The sequence below is a fragment of the Xenopus tropicalis genome, chromosome 3 (assembly GCF_000004195.4).
Source record: "Xenopus tropicalis strain Nigerian chromosome 3, UCB_Xtro_10.0, whole genome shotgun sequence".
NCBI classification, from domain to species: domain Eukaryota; kingdom Metazoa; phylum Chordata; class Amphibia; order Anura; family Pipidae; genus Xenopus; species Xenopus tropicalis.
Window position 1 is genome coordinate 123,095,317 of NC_030679.2, and position 24,162 is coordinate 123,119,478.

The 24,162-nt window shown below is 42.3% G+C and overlaps 1 protein-coding gene across 4 annotated transcripts in view; it reads left to right on the forward strand.

Annotated features, from left to right (window-relative positions):
* slc23a2 (solute carrier family 23 (ascorbic acid transporter), member 2) overlaps positions 1-21,386 on the forward strand; it is a 66,689-nt gene extending 45,303 nt beyond the window's left edge. For 3 of the 4 annotated variants that reach the window (XM_012966056.3, XM_012966055.3, XM_012966057.3), the window contains exons 4-16: positions 1,909-2,025; positions 4,374-4,531; positions 5,725-5,813; positions 7,129-7,196; positions 7,549-7,730; positions 11,124-11,244; positions 11,456-11,612; positions 12,862-13,009; positions 13,816-13,921; positions 14,806-14,935; positions 15,185-15,322; positions 15,463-15,558; positions 15,716-21,386. In XM_012966056.3, coding sequence (XP_012821510.1) covers positions 1,909-2,025; positions 4,374-4,531; positions 5,725-5,813; positions 7,129-7,196; positions 7,549-7,730; positions 11,124-11,244; positions 11,456-11,612; positions 12,862-13,009; positions 13,816-13,921; positions 14,806-14,935; positions 15,185-15,322; positions 15,463-15,558; positions 15,716-15,951 — 1,746 coding nt within the window. In that variant the 3' untranslated portion in view covers positions 15,952-21,386. 4 annotated transcript variants of the gene reach the window in all.
* Positions 21,387-24,162: the final 2,776 nt, after the last annotated feature.

Below are 24,162 nucleotides of genomic sequence, written 5' to 3' on the forward strand. Positions count from 1 at the left end.
CGTATATTTGGAAGTCGGAGAGCAATAAAGAGTGTTGAACGTATTTTTGTCCATCAGCTGGGAGCCAGCGTTTGCTTTGCTGGCTAGGTAAGGGCACACTCTTATACAATTACACCCTTCATGTGTTCGTGTCACTTCATGCCTTCGTGGGCCGCTCAGAATGAGTGAGAATCAAGTGCACTTTTGTGATTTGGCAAGAATGCAATTCCTTTGGCAAAAGCAAATATTTTTATAGAACTGTACAAACTCTGATCAGGTTACTGATTTTAAGGTCATGGGCTTAGCTGGGCGTAGGTCCAGCCCCCAGAATCCTCTGCTAGAATGTTGCACACATGCAAAACGGAGGCTTTCGTTCCTTTGTTGCAACTAAAATGCCTCTTAAAATAAGATGTTCAGGTTCTTAAGTGTTTGTAAAAAAAAAAAATGCATGCTAAGGTTTCTTTCCCTTTATGTAATCCTTCTGTTCCCCAACAAAAGCCTGGATTGCATTATGCTTACAGATAGGCACACCGTCTAACCTTTCAGATTATTTCTGTTTATTTTTCTAATTTGCTCCGATACCATTGATTGCCACCTTCTCCTGTATTACAGCAAAGTTTGCACTTCGGCACTGATTCCACAAGTTCTATTATTGCTTCTCCCATTGTGTCAGGCAGTACGCTGCTACGCCATGCTATTCTCCGCCATTGCACATTCCCGAGGGCCATTGTACAATAAAATGCTGATATCATGCAAGTTACGGGGTTCAGAGGGGCATAAAAGTTTATTAAAGAGCAGTATATGGCTTGTGAGCATAATGTAATCATGAATAATATATGGTGCTGGTTTCACTTGGATCTAAAAAAATCATAATCTTTAAAAAGTAGGGTTTTGGGGTAATTTCTTCATAAATGCGCACAAAACACATCATTTTTTGAGCACAATACTTCTGTATATAGAGGAATCTAATGCACTGGCACATATTTGTTTTGGTTACACAGTGTGACACCTGTAATTGTAAGTGCAACACAGAGTTGGGTCATTTTCTATTCATATCTAGGGTATTTTTTTTATTTCTAAAGGGCACCTATGCCACAGGGCTCCCTCCCAATACATTCAGCATAGCAATGGCGGGAGCTGTAAGGTTTTTAAAAAAAAAAAAACAATTGTTTTCCCCAACCGTAGTGTGGGCTCTATTAGCCCACACCTCTGGTGGGAGAAGCAGTTTTATTGTGCCCTTTAATGACTGATCAGCTCATTTTAATCCCTACTTTGGGCAAGTGGGCATTATATTTTAAATGGAGCCCCGGCCCAGGGTCTGAGGTAATCGATTATAATCACTGTGCACTGGTAATCTAATTATCTGCCTCGCAGGGACCAATAATGAAGTTGTTTCAATGTCCCTGTTTGTAGCCTGTTTAGCCCAAGAAATTACAACCATGGAGTATTTTGTGAATAAAACAGTGGGCACAAAGTAGGTTCAGCACAAGCCCTATTATTTGCACTCATGTTGAACAAGAGGATATACTGCTAATTTAAAGGGCAACTGCCACATTTATTGATTGACTTTAAAAGGCCAGCCAAAGGACAATTCTGGAACAAAAAGACAGAAATGAAGGTTCTGTATGTGACATTTTGCCAGCAGGCATGCCATATTTTAAACCCAGGAAATATTAATGGAGTTATTGTGTTCCTGAGTTAGTTCAAGCGCCACTGCTTTTGTTATTTGTGTAGAAGATTATATTAGCGGGAGCTAGATTTGAGGATTCACTGTACTGTAGGAACAGAAAATCTTAGTGTTTCAGCTGTAGAAATGCCCTAGCAGTGACCATTTCCAATTCCCCTGCTATAGGCTAAAGACAATATAATGTGTATAGTGGTTACTTTATATCATCCCTTCTCTTTCTGTGCTTTCTCAACCCCACACAGAGCTCATTGGCAGAAACGTTGGACAGCACTGGGAGTCTAGATCGACAGCGGCTTGATATGATCTACACGGTGGAGGACGTCCCTCCCTGGTACCTCTGCATCTTTCTGGGATTACAGGTATGTTCTGCTCTTTGTGAGCCCAAAAGGCATCCAGCTTGTAACGTTGTGCCACTCCTACCTGAGTACTTTAATAAATGTTGCCAATAGTTTTTGCATATTTCATTTTAACTGCCAATGAATGTATTGTAGCAGCCCTCGCACATTAGTAAATACATTATATATAGATATAACAAGTCTCCCTGTGTTCATATATTTACCCAAAGTGGCCCGGATACTGCTAACTCCCCCTGTACTTTCACTGCTATAATATACTGTGTAGAACTAATAGCATTTGTGTCACTGAATGAGTTCTATATGTGTTAGGTTTATAACTAATCTCCCTGTAGCACAGAAACACCAGGTCTGGTCAAAATAACTAGAAACACTTTTGTGTCATTTAGGAAAAATCTAAACTAGGAATAATCATGCTATTTTGTTGGGCAGTGTCAGCATATGTTTGTCCTTTAGTTTAAAAACCACGTATTGGTTTTACATGGAATTCTACAGATACATAATAACGAAACGGATAAACTTCTCCTTTCATTTCTCTCCATATTGTTTCATGTGATCGTCTCCCCCTGGGAGAGAGAAGGGCGGGGGGTATGGTTATTGCATTCTGTTATGCCAAATCTTTCACCCAAGTGTGCCATGCCCTGTTCATCTCCAACCCATGGATCTCTAGTTGTTGTCCATCAACAAAGACAAGTCACTGGTTTTACATGCAGCTACAACGGTGAGCCAGTGGGTGTCTGTGGGTGACAAAGTACCAAGCCATTTTCTGTTAGTTCTGTAGTGGGTCCACTTGTTTGTTATTGATTTTGAGGAAGGCATTGACACAATGGATCTTTGTTTGCGGACAGCAAAATTGAACTATGATCACAGTGCAGGGGGGAGATGATCGGCATAAAGGCAAGGATATATGTTTACAAAGATGCAGGCTGTATATAAGTTTGGAAAGTCCTTGATCAAGAACTGTCTTGTGTTCCTAACTCTCACCCATTGGCCTTTTGTAGAGCCTTGATGGATTTAAGTTGGTAGTTAACATGTTACAAGGAAACTAGTGGTAATTAGTTGCGCTTTCTTATTCAGTAAAATAGTTATGTTCAGTTTTTTGTGTATTAACCCTTATATATAATAAAAGACACTTGGGGGCAGATTTATCAACATGTGAGTTTAGAGCTTAATACATAAAAACTCACCCACGTTCTATTTATTCCTATGGGATTTTTAGGAGCATATTTATCAAATGGTGAACTCTAATTTTCACCCATTGATAAATACGTTTCTAAAAATCTCATAGGAATAAATAGAACGTGGGTGAGTTTTTATGCATTAAGCTCTAAACTCACATTTTGATAAATCTGCCCCTAAGTTTGCCCAGAAGCACTAACCCGTGTTTGCTTTTAAACTGGTTATCATATAAATGCTACCTGCTGATTGGCTGGTATGGGTTACTGCTCCTGGGCAAACTTAGTCTCCATTATTACATCTCCCCAAATGAGTCTTGTTCAGCGGGATATTTGTATTTGTTGAACTGTTCACTCCACCCTGTGTGACTTACTGTACCGTAACTGTATTTGTAAATATCCAGTTAAACCTGTTGGCACACAGAGCCTTATTTGTCTGCATTTATTTAGAGAGTTGTCAGTTGTTAATTATTGGTGACATTTCTATATTGTTCCTTGTTAGTGCTGCTAGTTATATTGGCCATCGATTCCAGCGAAGCAGAATTGCTCTTAAAAGGAAGAATTCTTGTGAGGGCTCCTAAGCAAAATTAATTTTGTTCTGTATAATGTCCCTTTTAATATGAATGGGAGCTGCAATAAATCACCGATCTAGTGGCTAAATCAGCAGTAACTGTTATTATATTTGTCAGTATCCATAATTCTTGTTTTACCCAACAAGAAAAGCCACATACGGATACTGTTATTTCCCCAATCCATAAAATCCATTTTGTCATTGACTGGCAATTTATGGATCCTCTGGAATGCCAGAAGGGCTGCTGTAATGCCATAGACAGTCACTATTTATTGGGCTGGGCCTATTTGGAATCCCAGTTTGGACCTGAATGTCATGTTTTGTTACTAATCAAACAGTGACACCATGAAAAGGGATGGGAATACATTGAAATGTAATGTATTATGGAGCCCAGTCATGCCAGAGCATTTCAGCTTGCTAATTGTGTTTAATAATGTCACACCCATCCACTGTGAATGGCATCATTTATTGCTCTCCTATTACTGTTGCATTTGTGCCTATAAGTTATCTACAGGGCAGGGACCTCTTCCCTCCTGTGTGTGCAGGGTGCCCAGAAAGGACTTGAACAAGCCAGTTACTTACACCTTCTGTGCCATTTTCCTTCCTAGCACTACCTGACATGCTTCAGTGGGACAGTAGCTGTTCCGTTCCTGCTGGCAGAAGCCATGTGTGTTGGATTTGACCAGTGGGCCACCAGCCAACTCATTGGGACCATTTTTTTCTGTGTAGGAATCACTACATTGTTTCAGACAACTTTCGGGTGCAGGTGAGAAAACTTTTGTATTTATAGCTGTTATAGAATCTGTCGGTTAGAGCAGCCGCAGCCATTGGTGCTTCTTTACTGTCACAGCACGTGCTCTTGTAGTGCCCCGGGAGTGCAAGAAGACTTTCCCTGGAAAGGAACGCTGGCACCTCTGCACCCCAATGAGCCTTTGCCTCTTTTTAAAAAATACAAAAGCCAGGACAGGGTACTAGAATTTACCTCAATTGGAAACTGTCGAATGGAAGAAGAGTGTTTGCTCAGTTTGGGGTTTAGAGCAGAAAGGAAAAAGTTAATAAGACAAGGGTTTAAAAGAGGACAGAACAATTGTTATTATTTTTTAACTTTAAAATAATTCTCCTATAAAGTAACTGACAGATACACTCAGTCTGGATCCGGTTGTTACATTTATTAACAGGAAACGGCCAATACAAAGCCATTGTACCAGAGAGGTCACTTACAGCCATTGCCAGATATGCAAGTGTGGATAGAGCTGGAAATAGGTTTCCTTCCGTTAAGCCCACTCGTTTCCACTTGAAATGTTTACTTATCAGACCCTCAGTTGTTTGTTTTCTTTATAACATCTCATAATGTAACGAATTACCCACTTGCCAGAGCGGCTGATTGCCACGTGTGCTCATTAACATTGCTGTAGCCTCTAAGGCAGGGATCCCCAACCTTTTTTACCTGTGAGCCACACAAAAATGTAAAAAGAGTTGGGGAGCAACACAAACAATGAAAATGTGCATGAGGGTGCCAAATAAGGGCTCTGATTGGGTATTTGGTAGCTCCTATGGGGACTGGCAGCCTACAGAAGGCTCTGTTTGGCAGTACACCTGGTTTTTACACAACCAAAACTTGCCTCCAAGTCAGGAATTTAAAAATAAGCACCTGCTTTGAGGCCACTGGGAGCAACATCCAAATGGTTGGGGGGCAACAAGTTGCTCACGAACCACTGGTTGAGGATTGCAGCTGTAAGGTGAGGAGCAACATCATTGTGTAAATGAAGGTCACCGTAGGCCCCTGTTATGACTTTATAGTTGGTCCCTGAGGCCAGATGGACAGATCATCCCAGTTATGCCAAGCGTGTAAGTGGCTAATTCAATGAAGGTGTGCTTTATTTAAGAACAAATATTTCTTTCCAGTTCACATGTCTTGTCAGTATTTCTTGCTCTGACATTGCTCTCTTGCTATTTCAGGTTACCTTTGTTCCAGGCAAGTGCATTTGCCTTCCTAGCCCCGGCTCGTGCCATTCTATCCCTTGAGAAGTGGAAATGTAATACTACAGGTACAGTTTCACTCACCAAAAGATTTCCTACCTTCATTATGTCTTTTGCTGAGACCGTGCAGTGTGTGCGAGTGTGTATGCATGGTACAAGGCACCCAGGGCTATTCCTCTTGTTGGTTCCTGTGCGGCTAATCCTTTGTTACCCCTGTGGGGTGTGGGAACAAAGCACATAACCTCAGCCCTGGAGAATCCTGGGATTAATCACCTGATTTGAGGAAACCCAGTAACCCTATTGTGTTAGAAACAATATCTGCATTTGAGGGATTTATTTCGAAAGCCTAAAAATAGAGGTTCCTGAAATCTTAAAGGGGAAGTTCGCTTTTAAAACTTTTCATCCAAATGAACTATTAAAAATAAAGCTGGTTTGCAATTACAGTTTGTAATTCATGAATTAGGTTTAAAAATACTGACAGTTTCATTTTCTAAGTTCCTATTTTTGCTTCCTCTGGGTTGTCAGGTCTCCAACTTTCTAAACCATATGGGCACTTTGGGGTCCCCTGTGTATGAGCATTTTTCTCCCAGAATGTACATGCTCCGAGCAGTAAAAGCTTTAATGAGTATGGCTGCCTGTTTTTTTAGCGCGCACATTTTGGAGCTGAGGAAAGTTGGTTAGGATTATATTTTCTTTAATAAGCAAAATTTATTTGTGAGTTCATGACTCCTTTTTAGTTTTATTGAACATGGCACGCTACATGAACATGTAGTTTCTATGTGATTACTAGTTGGGATAAAGGGGGCCCAAATCCTTAATCCAGCCTAGTGTCTATGTGATACACTGTATATATACCCGGGTCAGACTGATTTCCTTTAGCTGCAAGAACCTGAGTACTAACCTTGGTGTCCCACTACGGTTATGTGTTAGAGCCTGTCTCCCACAATGTCATTGCTCCAGGATACACAGAAAGTGAATTGGAAATAAAATGGACTCTGTTGAGTAATAGAATAAAATATTGAACATAAAAAGAGGGAAGCCATAATAACATCAACATAGTTGGACCTGCAAAGCCAGAAGCTGTAGCTATGGATACTGAGGCCAGCAGAAGTGATAAAATGAAGTCTTCCCTGGAGGAAGAAAAAGAGACTGCACAACAGATACATTCACTGCTGGTTTTTTTTGGATGCTTGAAGGGGTTATATTGTGTGAAAAACAATATTGGGGCAATGAATTGTACTCATGTAAATATAGAAGGAATGTGCTTTAAATCATAGTGTTTGACTATTGGTTATTATCAGCTGCATTATTTTTTTTAAATCCATTGCCCCTTTTTGTTTAAAAGCTCCTGGTGACCATGTCACGTTTCTGTGTCTTTTTCAGATTTATCCATCACCAATGGAACCGAGCTGCTCCATACAGAACATATCTGGTATCCAAGGATACGTGAGGTACAGTTCCTAACAAGTTAACAGCTAACCTTATAAACCATCCTCCAGCCACATTAAGGGATGAACAGGAACAAAATGCCCACTTTATCACTGAGCACTGCTAGGTTTGGGGCAGTGTTGGAAAACCTGATGCTTAGGCAGACCTGTCTTTCGGGGTTGCAATTAATGGAGGATACACACTTAGTGTAGCCCCTTGAGCAGAATTTGTTAGTAGACAGATTAGAGGGATAATAGAGAACGAGAGTGATGCTAACACCTAGGGGCTAACAAATATTATTTTTCTGTACAGATTCATTTGGTATCTTTTAACCCCTGGATGGTACTAATGCAATTTCTTATGTTTCCGTTACAGATCCAAGGAGCTATCATTATGTCTTCACTGATTGAAGTTGTTATTGGCTTCCTTGGGCTCCCTGGAGCATTACTTAAATATATTGGGCCACTAACCATCACTCCTACTGTGTCCCTCATTGGTCTCTCTGGATTTCAGGCCGCTGGGGAGAGAGCAGGAAAACACTGGGGCATTGCCATGCTGTAAGTTCAAGCACACCCACTAACTGCATTGCTGGGGGAAGTATAGAAACAAGACTGATATACAGTGTCCTTTGTAATTTCAGCTTGTGTTTAGTCTCAGTTATGAAAGCTAAAAACATTTTTACAGTTATCAAAAAATCCTTCTATTGTTTTAGGCTTTCTATTGGGCATGGGTTATTTTTTTGATTTTGTAATCGGATGCAAGTTGTGTTGCAACTGCCTCAAATTGCCCAGCCCTTTTTAGAGCAAGGGTTGTTTTTGCCTTGCGTTTTTAGAAAAGCGCATTTGAGTGTAAATAGGTATAAAATGCAGCCTTACAGGCAATGATGGGATACACAGCTATTGTAATCTCTTAGGGCACTTAAAAGCTGACATCCAACAGGCTACGCCATTGTGTATGATTTTCTGGTGAAACGCCAATACGCCTATAAAACTCCATTCCATAAGGCAATATGGGATTCACATGGTATGGGATCCCTGATACATTAAGCTGAAATACGCTGCATATTTACAGTGACAAGCAAAACCCTTGGAAGGTAGCTTGTTCCCAAACATATAAGCAGCGTAGGTTTCTCGTCGTAACTACATTGCATAATGATGCTGGGCCATTTTACCTCACTGCATTCAGCTGAGAAACGCACATCATCAGCCATGTGTGGGTTTATTGGTGTGCCCTGTGTGCCCTTGCCCATAACCATGTGTTTCATGGAACTCAACTTTCTAAAATTGCAGAAGGAACAGTAAGTGAGTAGAGTAGGGGGTGACCCCAGTTTATGAAGATTGAGAGGGGGGGAATTCACAAAAGTGTCAGTAAGTACACAGTTCTTAGAGTGTCTGTCACCAAATAGTAAAAATATTGTAAGCACACAAATTCACAAAAGGTATCTTATAGTTTTATGGATTTGTCATAATGCTGCCAAATTCTAAAAAGTGACATATATATGGTAAACAGCTGTCATTATTGTGCTGTGCAAATGTCATTTGTGCACTGCGTGCCCCTTTGCCACTAATCAGCCAGTTGGACTAAGAACTTATTATTGGCCATACACTTGTCTGGCCAGATGCTGTTGTAGCAGCTGTATAGGGATGATGGCCTGGAGGAAGTGAAGGCTTCAGCTCCTCATATGGCCTACAAGGTCCATCTGCAGATAAAACATCAGATAAAACAGATCAGCTGACATACTGCCTGACCAAATCTAGGGAATCTGCACCACACATGGCTCCCTCCTACATAAGCTTTGTTAGGGGAGAATGCACCTAGTTCACCTGGCTGATTGTAATACAATTAAAAACACAGGGGAGGAGATGGATCCAACATATAAATGGCTAGCATGGTGGCGCAGTGTTTATCATTACTGCCTTGCAGCACTGGGTCCTCTATTTCATTCCAGCCAGGGCACAATGTGTATTGAGTCTGTTTGTACTCCCTCTGTCTGTGTGGGTTTCTCCATGTCTCCCGGTTTCCTCCCACACTCCAAAAGTATATGAGCAGATTAATTGGCTCTTAAAAAAAATTGACGTGATGGAAAATTAGATTGCAAGCTCCACTGGGACAGGTACTGATAACCTCTGTAAATCGCTTGAGGCTATGTCATAGTAATAAACTATGTGGAATTTGGTTGTCTATATCCTTACACATTTGTCATGCTATTGTTCATGGATGATAAGCCAAAGGCTCTTGTGTAGATCAAACCCAGAGGTAGATCCACAGGTCACACTTCCCTAATTATAAATCTGTAAGAACAGCGTCTCGGCACCTTTATCACAGTAACAGGGATGATGAGTTGGTTAGGGAGGCTGAAGCCTACATTCAAGGTTAGAGGGAGACTAAAATATCTCCATATCATCCTCCTTCAAGGTTAGAGGGAAGGAAAGGTTCCTGCTGTGGATTAATTGTAGCAGATAACAAGGCAGACAAGTGTGCAACATACAGAAGAAAAGAGCCATGAATTCCTCAGCTGACTCCCAGAATTTCTCTGTCTTATCTAACAAATTATGTGTAGTAGGAGAACAGACAGGCAATAGACTCCTCAGTCTCCCTTAACCTCTTGTTTACCTACCTGCAACAGCTCCTGTCCATGATCATGTGGTGCTTATAGGGTTAAGATAACAATGAGAAAGAGAACCTCCGATTCAGGCACCCAGGGGATACTCTAGAATGAAGAGAGGCAGAACTTCTATTACATAAATAATAGTAATATTTAAAGAGAATGCCTTTTGTGGTTAATGAATGTACAAGTATGGGATCCATTTTCCGGAAACCCTTTATCCAGGAAGTTCTTAATTACAGGAACGCCATCTCCCAAAGACTCCATTTTAATCAAATAATTCAAAATTTTAAAAATGCCCCTTTTCTCTGTAATTATAAAACCGCACTTGGTACTTGATCCCAACCAAGATATAATTAATCCTTATTGGAGGCAAAACAATTCTAGTGGGTTTATTCAATGTTTAAATTATTTTCTTTTACCAGACTTAAGGTATGGCAATTTAAATTACGGAAAGACCCCTTATCTGGAAAACCCCAGGTCCTGAGACCTGAGTCCCATACTTTTATTATTTCCTTTTTTCCTTCAAAGTGAGAGAGTTTTTACTAAATGGTGTACTCAAGTTGGTAAAAACAAAATGCTATGTCCCCACAGGACGTGGCTAATTAACCCTTGCATGTTGCTTGTATGTCAGGCTGGTCATTCGGTTACTGTGTGTATTAAGCTTGATGATAATTACTGTGTGCCATTAAGGTATCTTTTCCCCTTAAGTGGAAGGGATCCCTTGGAAACAGGTATTTCTAGAACACTTAATGCTGCTGGTGTTGCCATAGACATCAATGCAGTGTATGTCACGTCACTTGCCCCAAGAGCCTGAGAAAAAAAGCATATGCTGCAGAGGCGTACATCTATATTCCCAAATCAACACTTTGCCTTGGGAAATGCAACAAAGATGATAATGCATCAAAAGCAATGGTTTTTAGGAAAAAAATAAATAAAATGACCCCCTTTTGGTTATTGCCACATTGAGGTTTGCCAGTAAAGTTTTAGCTTACACAAAGGCCAGTGGGGTGATGCCAGGAGCACTGTATGGGAGTCCAAATAATAATGGCAAATAGGCATTATTTACTGTTCCTTGACTATTGTGCTCTTAGTGTGTAAAAGCGCAGGCTGACAATCCGCTTCTACGCTTGAAATATCTTCTAACTGTACCTGTTGCTGGAAGCACTGAATACGCCAGGGCGCAGGCGCCCTCAGCCGATATATCCACAAACATAGGTCAAGTCTTGTGTTAGTTGGCAGTATTGGCAGTGTGTACCTGCACTGGGCAGTGCTTCCAGCTGTTGTGTGAATATTGTGGCTTTTTTGCTGCTTTTTACATCTTCTGTTGTTTCTCTTCCCTCAGCACCATTTTCCTGGTCCTGCTCTTCTCCCAGTACGCGAGAAACGTCAAATTGCCACTGCCCATCTACAAATCTAAAAAAGGTTGGACCGCCTACAAGCTTCAGCTCTTCAAAATGTTCCCCGTGAGTAGCAACATGACATGCTGCTGTGTGTATGTGCCTCTGATGTGTAAAGGGCAACATGTGATTATGTTTGTTGGATCCCATCCATTTATTGGTCAAGTTCATTCATAATTTCTAAATGGGGCAGTGAAAAGCCCAGACCAGCACAATGCAGGGTACACACACAGAGTGAGAGTAAATTCACTAAATACTGTTGTCCTTTCATTTACAGATTATTATGGCCATACTTGTGTCCTGGCTCCTCTGCTTCATCTTCACTGTGACAGATGTTTTCCCTCCAGATAGCAGCAAATACGGCTACTATGCCCGCACTGATGCCAGGCAAGGGGTCCTGACTGTGGCCCCATGGTTTAAGGTTCCCTACCCATGTAAGTATATATTAATTTCTGTCAGGCAGTTCCACAGCCTTTTCTATAAACCCCTCACAGTTATAAGTAACTACCAGTGACAGCCTTTCTAGGGGCTAAACTTTTAAGTGAGCTTTTGTCTCCCTTCATTTCAGGGTTAAAGGGAAAGTATAACTTATTGTTCTTCCCTTTATAAAACAGACAATATCAGGACAGCTTATTTTGTCTGTATTGCAGTTCTTAGTATTGCTGCCAAGCTGCCTAGCCCAGCTGGTTCATTATCTGTAGTGTGCAGCCCCCAAGGGCTTGCAATCTAAATGGAGCAGGAGTAAGTGAGACATGAGGTGTGTATGTTTTTTGAGCCATCTGTATTGCAGCTCTAAACAGATATTGAAGCTGTAGCTGCTTTTCTTACCACCCACTTTCCCCTGAAGAATCTGGAGAATTGTCCCATGATAATTTCATATTTTCCTGTGAATAACTATGTGCACTGTGATGTGCCGCAGGGATTCTTTATCATCCTTGCTTTGATAGGTAGCAGCAGGGCGTCCATGTTGTATCTTTAGGCTGTGCCTCTGTGTACACTGCTCTGACTCACATCTTCTTAACCCTTCGAGGCTAGAGGGCCGGCAAGACGTGCTCCATGCCCCGGTGCTTATGAAGGATTATATTGGAGAAGAGGATTGGGCTTGGGGCCTTGGGAAATCATCTTGTACCTTTCCCGTTTCAGTGTTAATGTCTCCCCGTGTGGCGCAGGATTGTCATGCCGCCCTTTCCCTCCATTAGAGCAGTGTACACAGGGAGTCGCATGTTTGTGTTTTGCTATGACGCTCCATTCTAGGAACAGGATTTCTGTAGGAATCAAGGTAACCCTGCACCTCTCCTAAGTGTGTCTGTTTCATAGTCTCACTATAAAGGCGCAGTCCCATGCCTTACTGATAAGCCATGCAGTCAGTGCCCTGCCTCTCGCACACCAAGTTTGCTGAAGTGTCACTTAGGGTGGCATTCAAACAGTTAAACCAAAGTTTATACAATACATTTAAATAAATGCCCCTGTATTACCTTTTTTCTGCTCTATGAAATAATGAAATGCCAAAATAAGCAATAAACCACTGAGGTAAAAAATATAAGCCTCATGAGATACATATAGATATATAGATATAGGGACTGTACTGGCTCAGATGGGACTGCTCCTTTATATACCAGTATCCTCCTCAGAACCATTTGCTTTCCCTAACCCTCCCCACCTGACTTACCTTTCCCTCTGCAGTTCAATGGGGTCTCCCTACGGTGTCCGCGGCCGGTGTTATTGGAATGCTGAGCGCAGTGGTAGCAAGTATTATAGAATCGATTGGGGATTACTACGCCTGCGCACGCCTGTCCTGTGCTCCCCCACCTCCAATCCACGCTATTAACAGGTAAGAGATCCTCAATTACTACCTGCCATTAAAGGGGTTGTTTGCCTTTGAATCATCTTTTAGCATGCCATAGACATTGATATTCTGAGACCATTTGAATTAGGTTTTCATTTTTTATTGTTTGTGGTTTTTCAGTTCTTTAGCTTTTTGTTCAGCAGCTCTCCATCAGGTATCTGGTTGCTAGGGTCTTATTTACCTTAGAAACCAAGCAGTGGTTTGAATGAGACACATAAAAATGAATAGGAGAGGAACTGAATATAAAGACAAGGAATAAAAAGTAAAATAAAATTGTTATTGTGATAAGCTTTCAAAGCAAAAAATAAATACTGAAGACCAATCGCAAAGTTGCTAGAAACAGGACATCCGAAACATACTAAATGTTAATGTTTAAAGTGAACCATCCCTTTGAGGTGTCTATTTTGAAACAGTTACATCTATCTGTCCATTTATATTCTCTTTACTGCTTGTCCTGACTTCATATACTATTGAAAGAATGTAGCAATAGTGCGCTCTCCTCTAGCAAAGATTCCCACAATGCCTTGCATGTTCTGTAATTATTGAGCTTGAGAATTGTAGTCTTGGCTGCAGTAGAACGGACTCTTGCTACACTGTTTAAATGAGATTTGTAGTGATGACAAGAGTGGAAGGAGTAAGGGACAGAATATACCGCATTCCATAGCAACTACATTTACATGTTATTTTAAAAATCATTGCAAGGGGATTTTGCCCTATTTGGCTACTTATGGTTCTTACCAAATGAGCCAAATGTACCATAATCGTCTTCAGTCTGTGATTTTCTTTGACAGAGGGATTTTTATTGAGGGTCTGTCCTGTGTCCTTGATGGGGTGTTTGGTACTGGAAATGGCTCCACCTCATCTAGTCCCAATATTGGCGTTCTTGGCATCACTAAGGTAAGCAGCCATGCGTTTATTAAAAACATGTGTTATTTACATGTGTTACAACTGGTTTGCACTTTTCTATACACATTTACTAGTTCTTTGGTGCGTATCACTCTTTGGACCCTTTTATTGGTATTGAACTGAAAGTAAACCTTCATCACCATCTAGTGGCAGTCAATAATTTTTCAGCTAGAAGGAGCAGACATATCAGGCACACTTACATAGGGGGCACCTATGTGTCACGTAGCTGTTATAGCATCTCTTAGTCTGTTCTCTCTAATAGTTCAATACTTTCCATCTGTTAATGGAATAAGCCCATTGTCTGAGATATAGTAAATGGGATCCTGCCATATTACTGGAAAGGTCTCCTTCTATAGAATAAATCTAGCAATTTGGCTGTAAACTTATAATAAGTTAAGTTAATAATAATTAAGTCCATGAGAGCCCAAATATTAACTTTGGGGGTCAGATTTTAACCCCTGCAACCACAACTAATAGCACCACATAGCAGATCTCTCTGGGACTAATTTGCTGTAGCTCCAGTTGCAGGTGGGACAGCCTAAGTTCTTACTTAACTTCTATTTAGAGCAGGGATCCCCAACCTTTCTTACCCGTGAGCCACAGTCAAATGTAAAAAGACTTGGGGAGCAACACAAGCACCATAAAAGTTCATGGAGGTGCCAAATAAGGGCTAAGATTGGCTATTAGGGGCCTCTATGCACAGTATCAGCTTACAGAATGCTTTATTTGGTTTGGGGGCACTGAGAGCAACATCCAAGGGGTTGGTGAGCAACATGTTGCCCCTGAGCCTCTGGTTGGGGATCACTGATTTAGAGTAAGGTCAGAGCCCTTTTCTTCCCACTACTGTACTTGCTCATTTGCTGTATAACTTGCAGGTTGCCAGTCGGAGAGTTATCCAGTATGGTGCTGCCTTCATGCTGCTGCTGGGGATGATTGGAAAATTCAGCGCTCTCTTTGCTTCTCTCCCTGATCCTGTTCTTGGGGCTTTGTTCTGCACCCTTTTTGGTAAGCTGAGCCACGCTCTAGGCATATTCAGTACACAGAATGCAGACAGTCGCTGGCTTATACAACCAACAAGTGCTGATAAAAGCCGAGTGAGACAGCATGGGTAATGGCCGTTCATTATAAACATGGAGTGTGCCAATTTAGTGTGTCTGAATTTAGTTTTCATACTAAGCTGATGGACTGCTGTTCCAGGTATTGTGTGACTCCCACTTGTAAGTTCAAGTTGCCATCAAGTTTCATCTCTTTCAGGAATGATCACGGCCGTGGGGCTCTCCAACCTCCAGTTTGTGGATCTCAACTCCTCCCGAAACCTATTTGTCCTAGGATTCTCTATCTTCTTTGGGCTCATGCTTCCCAGTTACCTGAAGCAGAATCCATTGGTCACAGGTTAGTGCGCAGCCTTGAGCCAATCAGGCAGTAGGTTCCGCTTTTTTTTATTCCTCCCTGCTGGATTTACAGTGCGAGGGGGAATGGGCAGAAGCGGTACAGGTGTTTGATATACTCACTTCTGCCTTTTTGCATTTCAGGTATTGCAGAGATCGATCAAGTGCTAAATGTGCTTTTGACAACAGCCATGTTTGTTGGAGGTTGTACGGCTTTTATTCTGGACAACACTATTCCAGGTAAGGTGCAAAGCATGGTTTGGGTGGATTTTAGTTTTAGTTGATTGGTTTACTAGCTGGGCAGTGTGTTTAGTGTAGTTGCATTATCTGTAGTACACCTCTTTGGTGCACTTACTTATTTGCTTGATATTTCACCCTGAATCCTTTGCTTACACAGGCACGCCCGAGGAGAGAGGCATACGCAAGTGGAAACGAGGTGTGGGCAAAGGCACCTCAGGCATTGAAGGGATGGAGTCTTATGACCTGCCATTTGGAATGGGCTTTCTGCGGAGATACAAGTGTTTCAGTTACCTTCCCATCAGTCCAACGTTTGCCGGGTACCAATGGAAGGCTCTACGGAAATGCGGCAGTTGTCCCAGAGCTGCAGAGGAGGAACCTGAGCCAGCGGTATAACCCTTGGCCCCCCCCCTCCCCTTTGCTCTTATTGGGCAGTGTACAGTCTTTGCAAACTTTTACCAGGTTTACCAAACCTTGAACCAGATGTGTTTTTGTATATTTACATAAATTTCCAGGACTGAGACCCAGGGTGCAGTATGGGCTTTATTAACCCTTCCTTCTTTTAATATGTATGTATATATATGTATGTATATATATATATATATATATATATATATATATTGTACTGCTAATGCCGTAAGTTGACTAATTAACTTATTGTGCTTCTCTTTACTTTGTACAGTCCAGTTCTGTTGCACATTCTCTCCGTCTCTCTTTATCCCACCTTCCTTCTCTGGCTCAGCATGGTGGGCTCCAAAATTGTCTAAGGGTTTATCTCAACACTGGCTGGTTAAACGGGTATTAGTGTCCATCGAAGGGTACACAGTTGCCCTCTGTCTCAGCTCGGGAATATTTATTTTATTGCAGTCCTATCTCCTATTGTTTATCCCCCCCCACAATGATGTGGGCCCTGGTTGTGTAAACACCACCTTTCTCCTATCCCCTAAATGGTGTGGCTCTATATAGAGATTGTAAACAGATTCCCCACTTTTCTGAAAGACTTGTGGCATCCAGTGCATATTGAATGCCCCAGTGTTCTGTGGGCAACCGTGATGGTCAAAATATCCTTCCCTGCCTGCAGCAGCTGGCTCTTTACATTAGCAAGAAATGCCTAAGGCGGGTGCTGCGGGTAGGGAAGGGTATGGGACTGGCACGGTTGTCCCTGAGGGGCCAGCAGCACGCACTGTGCCACATGTGCCATAGCTCTAAATCCTGTACAGCATCTCCCTGTTGGAGAAGCTTCTACTGCTTTCTGGGTACACAGAACTTGTATATATGTTTAAAGTTTTCTCCACTATAGTCACCATTGGTAGCCAGGAAATTTTGAAATGGGAAGTTTTGTCAACAGTGATTGATCATCTGAGAAAATTTGTTTTCCTGAGATCTAAGTTTATCAATGACTTCCTCACAATTGGGAAGTTTAATTGCCTAGTGATAGCTAGGTAAAGGAGGCCAGTAACCTGAAAGGAGGATGCAGACAAGGGTTCATTTTTATTTATATATATATTTATTGATTGCCCTTCTGTGCCCCCCCCCTTACCTAATTCTCTTGCATTTTGCCATTCAGACTTGCTGCTTGAGTTATCGCAGCATCCTAAAAGTATATTTAATCTATTTTAAGGAAAAGCAGAAATAGATTTACTGGTTACTAGGTAAAGTACGCTAGTTACCAGAAAGGAGGATGCAGACAAGGGTGGATTTTTTATTTATATTTATTTATTGATTGCGGCTCTTTACCCTCCTTATCTATTTCTCTTCCATTTTGCCATTCAGACCACAGACTTGATGCTGGAGTTATCCCGGCATCCTAAAAGTATATTAAATGTGATGCAATTCATTCTGAATCTATTATCTAAGGAAAACCAAAATCTCATAGCCGTATGTGCTAGTTTGTAGGTGAATATATAAGGCTGCTACCAATAAGCCAGCTATGTGCCCATTAGCTCATGTGCAACAGAAACTCACAGGCCAGCCTGGTGCTTTGCCTTGGGGAAGCTTCCCACACCCTGAGCTGGGAGAGAGAGTTGGCATAAATGTATGTGCCTATTGCTGCTGTCTGTGGCTCTGTACTGCTGCCCTAGTTATGAGTACTGGAAACATACACCTAAGTGTGGAACTGTCCCTGGTACTGAACAAACCAAAATGCATTCCCGGATATTTTCCCCATATTTCTGTATCAGAAGGGCAAACCAGAGCAGCTCATGTAGTTTCAGTGTCAGCATTGCCAAATCGATGAGAAAGTAGAGCTAAAGTTGACCCAATATAAAACCAGATAGGATGTGTGCACAATATTTAGAATTGTGTTTTATAGGATCAAGTTTTAGGGGGGAAGAATATTTCATTGCACTCTTCACTTCCCGTTCTACAGAGCGATAAGCTGCCCCCCCCCCCTTTTTTTTAAATAAAATAATTCATATGGGCATTATTATATAAAAATACCAGACTATTCCATCTCTGCCACTTAAAGATACAATACAGAACAGTACTTCATTAAAATAGTAATCGCAATTAAGTGGCCTTGCAGATGTTTTATGTTTATATCCCAGAATCCTTAGCAGGCAGTAGTCCCACAGCTGTAACATTTCTACCCTGCCTACTTTTAATACAGGATAATGCAGACTCTTGGCCTTGTAATGCTGGTTACTAACAGATACTATAAAGCAAACTTACTTCATGGGATGGAACCAAATCAAATCGAATACTAACAGATCAAAGTTCCCTTCAGTTAAGCTGCTTTGATTGTGAGCTGCTTTCTTTATGGTTTAATCAACATAAGGAGCATAAATATGCCTGCTAGTAGCCTCTAACTGAATAACCCGTTAGGAAATGTCTGTATCCACAAGTATATGTATGGCAGTGCACAAGCCATCTCTAAAGCTATGTACAAATACACCATCCATTATCAGTGCCAATATATGGGCAGTGGGGGACTGCGGCAGAGCAGTTACAATAGGATAGTAAGACAGTGACAACCCTATAAATGAGTTGCCCAACCTGCAGACTTCAGTTGACAAAGTACAACTCCCGGTGCCCTCTGACAGATGGAGGCTGTTATAGTTAAAAAGCTAAATAACCATAGACTGGCCCGGTGTCTTTATAGTCATATTTCCCTTAAAGGTGCAGAGTATTAATTGTGATTACTCTCCCCTGGTGTCCCTGCAAGGCACTGTGCCAATAACATGGCTTTTCGTGTAGCGTTGGTGTCAGACTCCCCCCACTGAAGCTGTTTTTGACCTTCAAATTTTGGATTCAGTGTCAGACTGACATCGTTTGACATCGCTGACCCTTGAATTTGCCATGCTTGGTATTTGCATCTTTCTTTCATTGCAGCAGGTAGCCATTGCCATTTGCCAATAGATTTCCTCCTCTCAGCGCATGTACTGAAGCTGTGGTGTTTAGCAGCTGAGGATCATGGGAATGATGGGACCCACCGCATTGTTAGTAATGGAAGTGCAAATCTCTCTCTTGAGTTTAAGGGAAAGGAGAAAGGTGCTGGTGTTAGTTATTTGCTTCAGTTTACACATATCTCAGTATTTTCATAAAAGCAAAAAAAACAAAAAAAAAATTCATTTCACATCCCTATTGGGGGTGGAGAGTAAGTTAATATTCTCATGACAGTGTCATGTGTGACTAGATTCTCCTGTGTATGTGTACATGTACAAAATATACATATATCTGTATAGATGTGTCGTCTGCCTGCCATTATTCTAAAAGTGAGAAAGCATTGCGTGCCCTGCGCTGGTGCTACGCCATTACTGCCTGGACATGCTAGCCTATGGCTTCTTCTGGCCGCAGGGAATGAACAGAAGCAATCGGGCCCAGCGTCTTGTCTTTGCGTGGGATTTCTTGCATTCTTGCCAAGCCCATGCCTGCAACACGTAGGGCTCGGTGTATGTGCCCATGCCTGCAGCACGTAGGGCTCGGTGTATGTGCCCATGCCCGCAGCACGTAGGGCTCGGTGTATGTGCCGCAGGCTACAGTTGGGCAGCAGTCTTGGGGGTGACTCCCAAGTGAGTACTTAACCCTGATTGGTTTTGATAAGAAATGATTGAACACCTCTGTGTCAGTTCCAACTCTACACTACAGCTACTATTTGCTTGGGGGCAGCTTTAGCTTCGCATTAGCTCACTGGGAGGCACAGCCAAGCTGCACAAAATCTCCTGCTTCCAAATCTGGTATGAAGCAGGATTTTGTGTACACAGCCACAACCAAGGGTGCAGCCTAAACACTAATGCCATAGCCAACACCACATTTAGTGTGTGATAGGGTCGCGTGTATATATGGGAATGTGCATTTATTGCTTCTGATCCTTTGCTTTCCTCCCACTGTTTCTCATCAGCATTTACCCCTATAAACCCCAGCTCCCTGGGCCCTGCGGTATCCCACAGTGCACCTTGTTGGACAGGGCTGCGTGCCAGAGCTCAGTAAAGACTTACTATGCTTACTTTAAATCCCCTTTAGACTCCGTCTGTTGTCCTTTCTATATTGATATGGCCCCTTCCTGTATTGAAATCTGTTCTCCATTTCAGAATCTATTGATTCTATCTAATGATTCATTTGCTGTGCTCTGTAAATGCCACTCAGTGCTGATTTTTTCACTTGAGAGCGGCCCCCAGTTGTCATTTTGATGGCTGCCCATTCATAGACCTTGAAGTGACAGCTGAAGTCCTTGGTGCATGCATTGGATTCCTGCTATAGACTCACCCTGTGTATTGCTTAGCCCTCCCCAGTCCTGGCACCATGCCCTGGCAGCCAGTAGCCCGTATTGTGTTTAGCTAGCAATGCCTCCTGTGTGCCATAGTTGGGCATTACTCTACCTTTGGGCACATTAATTCATTTACCCTCCCTCTGGGATCTTTCCACTTTATATAAGTTGACCCTGTGAGCAATCCTGCCTGCTAGAATCATTATGATATATCACTATGCCCTCTTATACGCTTGGCAAGTTTCTGTTTCCCAAACGCACAATTGGGCTATTACATTGGCTCAGCAAATGATTTCTTTATGGTGCATGATTTAAAGCTGCTTGACTGCCTGGGCCGGCGACTGCTTCATTTTGTTCCTTAGACTCTGCCAGAAGCGCCGCGTCGTGTACAAGAGAAGGGTCAGTATTAATATGACCGGCTGCATATATGTAGTGACTGTATTAAGGTTTGGGCGCCCACCTTCCCGCTGCTCATGCCATATGAATGGCATCTTGCAGTCATCAACTATTGCATCACCGCTACTATTTGCTCAGTGATGTCATGGGACTGATGATGTCACATTACAGAACTCCAAATGATTGGTTCATTGGCAAACTCGGGAGGTGGTTGAATAAACCTTGCAAACTGAAGACTTTTTTTTGCCTATTCATAACATTCCTCCCCCCCCCTTCCTTTGTCAGAACTTGTAGTGATTACAACTGACACAAAACTGGCACAAATGTTTCCTTGTGCCCGGCCGACGTATCTCACTAGCGGAAGCTTTATGTCGCGCTCATCTTCATATAACGAAGGTGCTCCTCAGCGGCAGGAAGGAAAAGCTTGCTATTTTATAGCCTTCCTGCAGTTCAGGGGTTAATAGCTGAACATTTTTTTGCTTGTAACATACAAAGTTTATTCAGTTTTTTTTTTGTTTTTGTTTTTATCGGTGATGTAATTTGTTACAATTTTTTTAATTAGTGTTTGTTTTTATTTTCTAACTGCTTTCATTTATCATTTAAATATATTTAAAAAAAAGAGAGATGTAATATTGGACCAGATGTGAATAATAGTAGAAGATAAAACCTATTTTATTCTGTATTTTTAAAGCTGTTAAATATAATAAATTGGATATTCCTGCTGAACGCCTGTGCTGTCTGGTATTGGTTTCATTTGAACACAAAGTATAGGGGGAGACCCCGCCCACGAGGAGCTCGGAGGTGGCACTGAAGCCAGAGGCTAAGCAAAGGCCTCCAAGAGGACTGTTCAGTCACTGGAGTTTTCAGTCCAGTATTACTGCTAACTGAAGCAGGAATTTTACCCTACCCAGGCCTTTAATAAAATCTACAGGAGAACTAAACCCTAAAATGAATGTGGCTAGAAATGCTGTATTTTATATGCTGGACTTACTATACAATCCCAGATGTTTAGCATCTCTTTAAAAGTAATGAAAATAAAAGTAATCCAGGCCTTCAAAGTTGTGCACAAGGGTTCCCTATCTTGAATTTTTTGGGTGCTGGGGCTCAGTGGGGTCATCGAAAATTATCAAGCAGAAAATGAGAACCTGCATTAATTCCTTATCAGCCTTGTATTGTGACATGTATATTCTATATACACAGTATATTGTGAGTGGGTCCCTAAGTTCAGGTAAGTGACAGCAGCACAGAGTATGGGCAGTGAATCAGTAGAAAAGAAGATGGGGGCTACTGGGGGCATCTTTGGGGACACAGATCTTCCCTGCTAAAGAGCTGAGGTTGCCTTGAGCTGGTACAGAACCCAAAAACATAATGTGCAGCATTTCTACCCTACTACTTTGGTACACTTCAGTTCACCTTTATGTAATGCCTAAGGCAGACACGGCCACTACCTGTAGCACAAATCCAAACACCCACTGGTATTGGCGTAGTTCTGGAACACCACGCGTCACCACGCACATCCAATTACAATCCAAAAACAGTGGGGGCCATTTAGAAATACAGAGAAGATTAGCACCAGGGCAGTAACCTGTGGCAACCAAGTAAAGCCAGCCATGCACATGCAAATATACAATTTTGGGCATGTTTATACAAAGAACAATCAGAACAGACATCCTTGTGCCATGGACAATTTGAAACCCTGTTGTTCGACTTGTGTGGGAAAGCCAATTTGCTATATACAGCTTTAGCTAAGGTGTGGTGGGATTTTGGCCCATTCTTTAAGATAAAGGTTCCCCAAAGTCATGGTCATGAACTTAGCGATCACTGGAACAAACAATTCTTACAGGATAGATTCCTATACCTATTACGTAGCCACCTCCATTTTATTAACAGTTGGTAATAGACACTTTCATGGAAACCACCCGTTCCTCCAAATCTAAAAATACCTGGGTAAATGGAGAAGGGCAACTGGGGGTTACACATCCAAAACATCACTAGTATTGGAAGGTTCTACCTATCATCTGTCTGTCTATATCTATCTAGCTATGTGTTTTTGGTTAACTGTTTATCAGTCAGTGACCCACTGGGCCTCATGTGCTTCATAAACCCTTTAGTAGTCTCAGGGTGTGCTTGCATTATAGTAGAAAGAAATATATATATATATATATATATATATATATAATATGTGTGTGTGTGTATGTGTAAGTAATAACCTCCCTCTGTAACTGTAAGAGCACAGAAGTGCCCCTGACTATAAAGATAATTTAGAAATGCCTGAATGTAATTATAGGACTTCAGGGACTGATTACATGAGTCTCCCTTGCTATAAATCCTCAGTAGGATACACAGGTGTAACCAGGGAGTAACAGGCAGGTACACAGGGAGTAATTATTAGAGAATGCCGGCGCACAAATGTACAGCAGATGAGACAAGGAAGGGGGTGAGTAGATTTCAGACCTTGCCCCCAGGCCCACGTATGTGGGTACTAAGACACAGTAGCAGGGCAGGGGGTGGCACTGAGAGTGGGAATGCCCCAAGGTGCCAGTGCTACATGGCTACTTACATACATGTACATGGGGTTATGTTCTGTTCCCCTCCTACTCATTACATGCAGGCTGCATGGCTAATTACTCATAACTACACTGCTTTGTGTGAGACCATGCATGTAAGTGAATGTATAGGCAGGGTTGCCTCACCCCTTTCATACCAGCCACATGTTAAATCCACACCCAGCATGGCTAATTAGAAATGAATGTAATTGCATGCTGCAGACTAAACTGATTAATGTGTAGCCATGCAGAATACATCTGAATTAATTGCTAATTAGCCGTATAGGATGTGGATGTGCCCAGTCAGGTGGCAACCCTATAGAACTTAATCAGCCCTTTAATTGCACAGAGATATAATAACTAGAGCAGTTTGCCTACATTTCTGTTAGGGCTGTGACCCAGTGTTTTCTGTGTGTATTTATTAACTGGATGTGCCCATAGCGTTACTGCCCAGCCCTACAGTCACCCTATGGCGTTAGTGTATAACCCAATAAGCACCATGGGGTGCCTCTCCCCATAAACAGTGCCAGGCTGCTTCCATCTTGCCCCTGCGCTGACAGTCCATGCCAAGTCTAGCTCTATAACGCGGGCCCATGTATGGAGCCGAGCCCTGTATTACTCGGGGCCCATGTATGGAGCCGAGCCCTGTATTACTCGGGGCCCATGTATGGAGCCGAGCCCTGTATTACTCGGGGCCCATGTATGGAGCCGAGCCCTGTATTACTCGGGGCCCATGTATGGAGCCGAGCCCTGTATTACTCGGGGCCCATGTATGGAGCCGAGCCCTGTATTACTCGGGGCCCATGTATGGAGCCGAGCCCTGTATTACTCGGGGCCCATGTATGGAGCCGAGCCCTGTATTACTCGGGGCCCAAGCGTCAGGGCTGTTTGTGCAAGTTTCCCACGTCCCACAGAGGTTACAAAGCCTCTCCCCTCCCCAGAAACCCCCCGTTCCCCGCA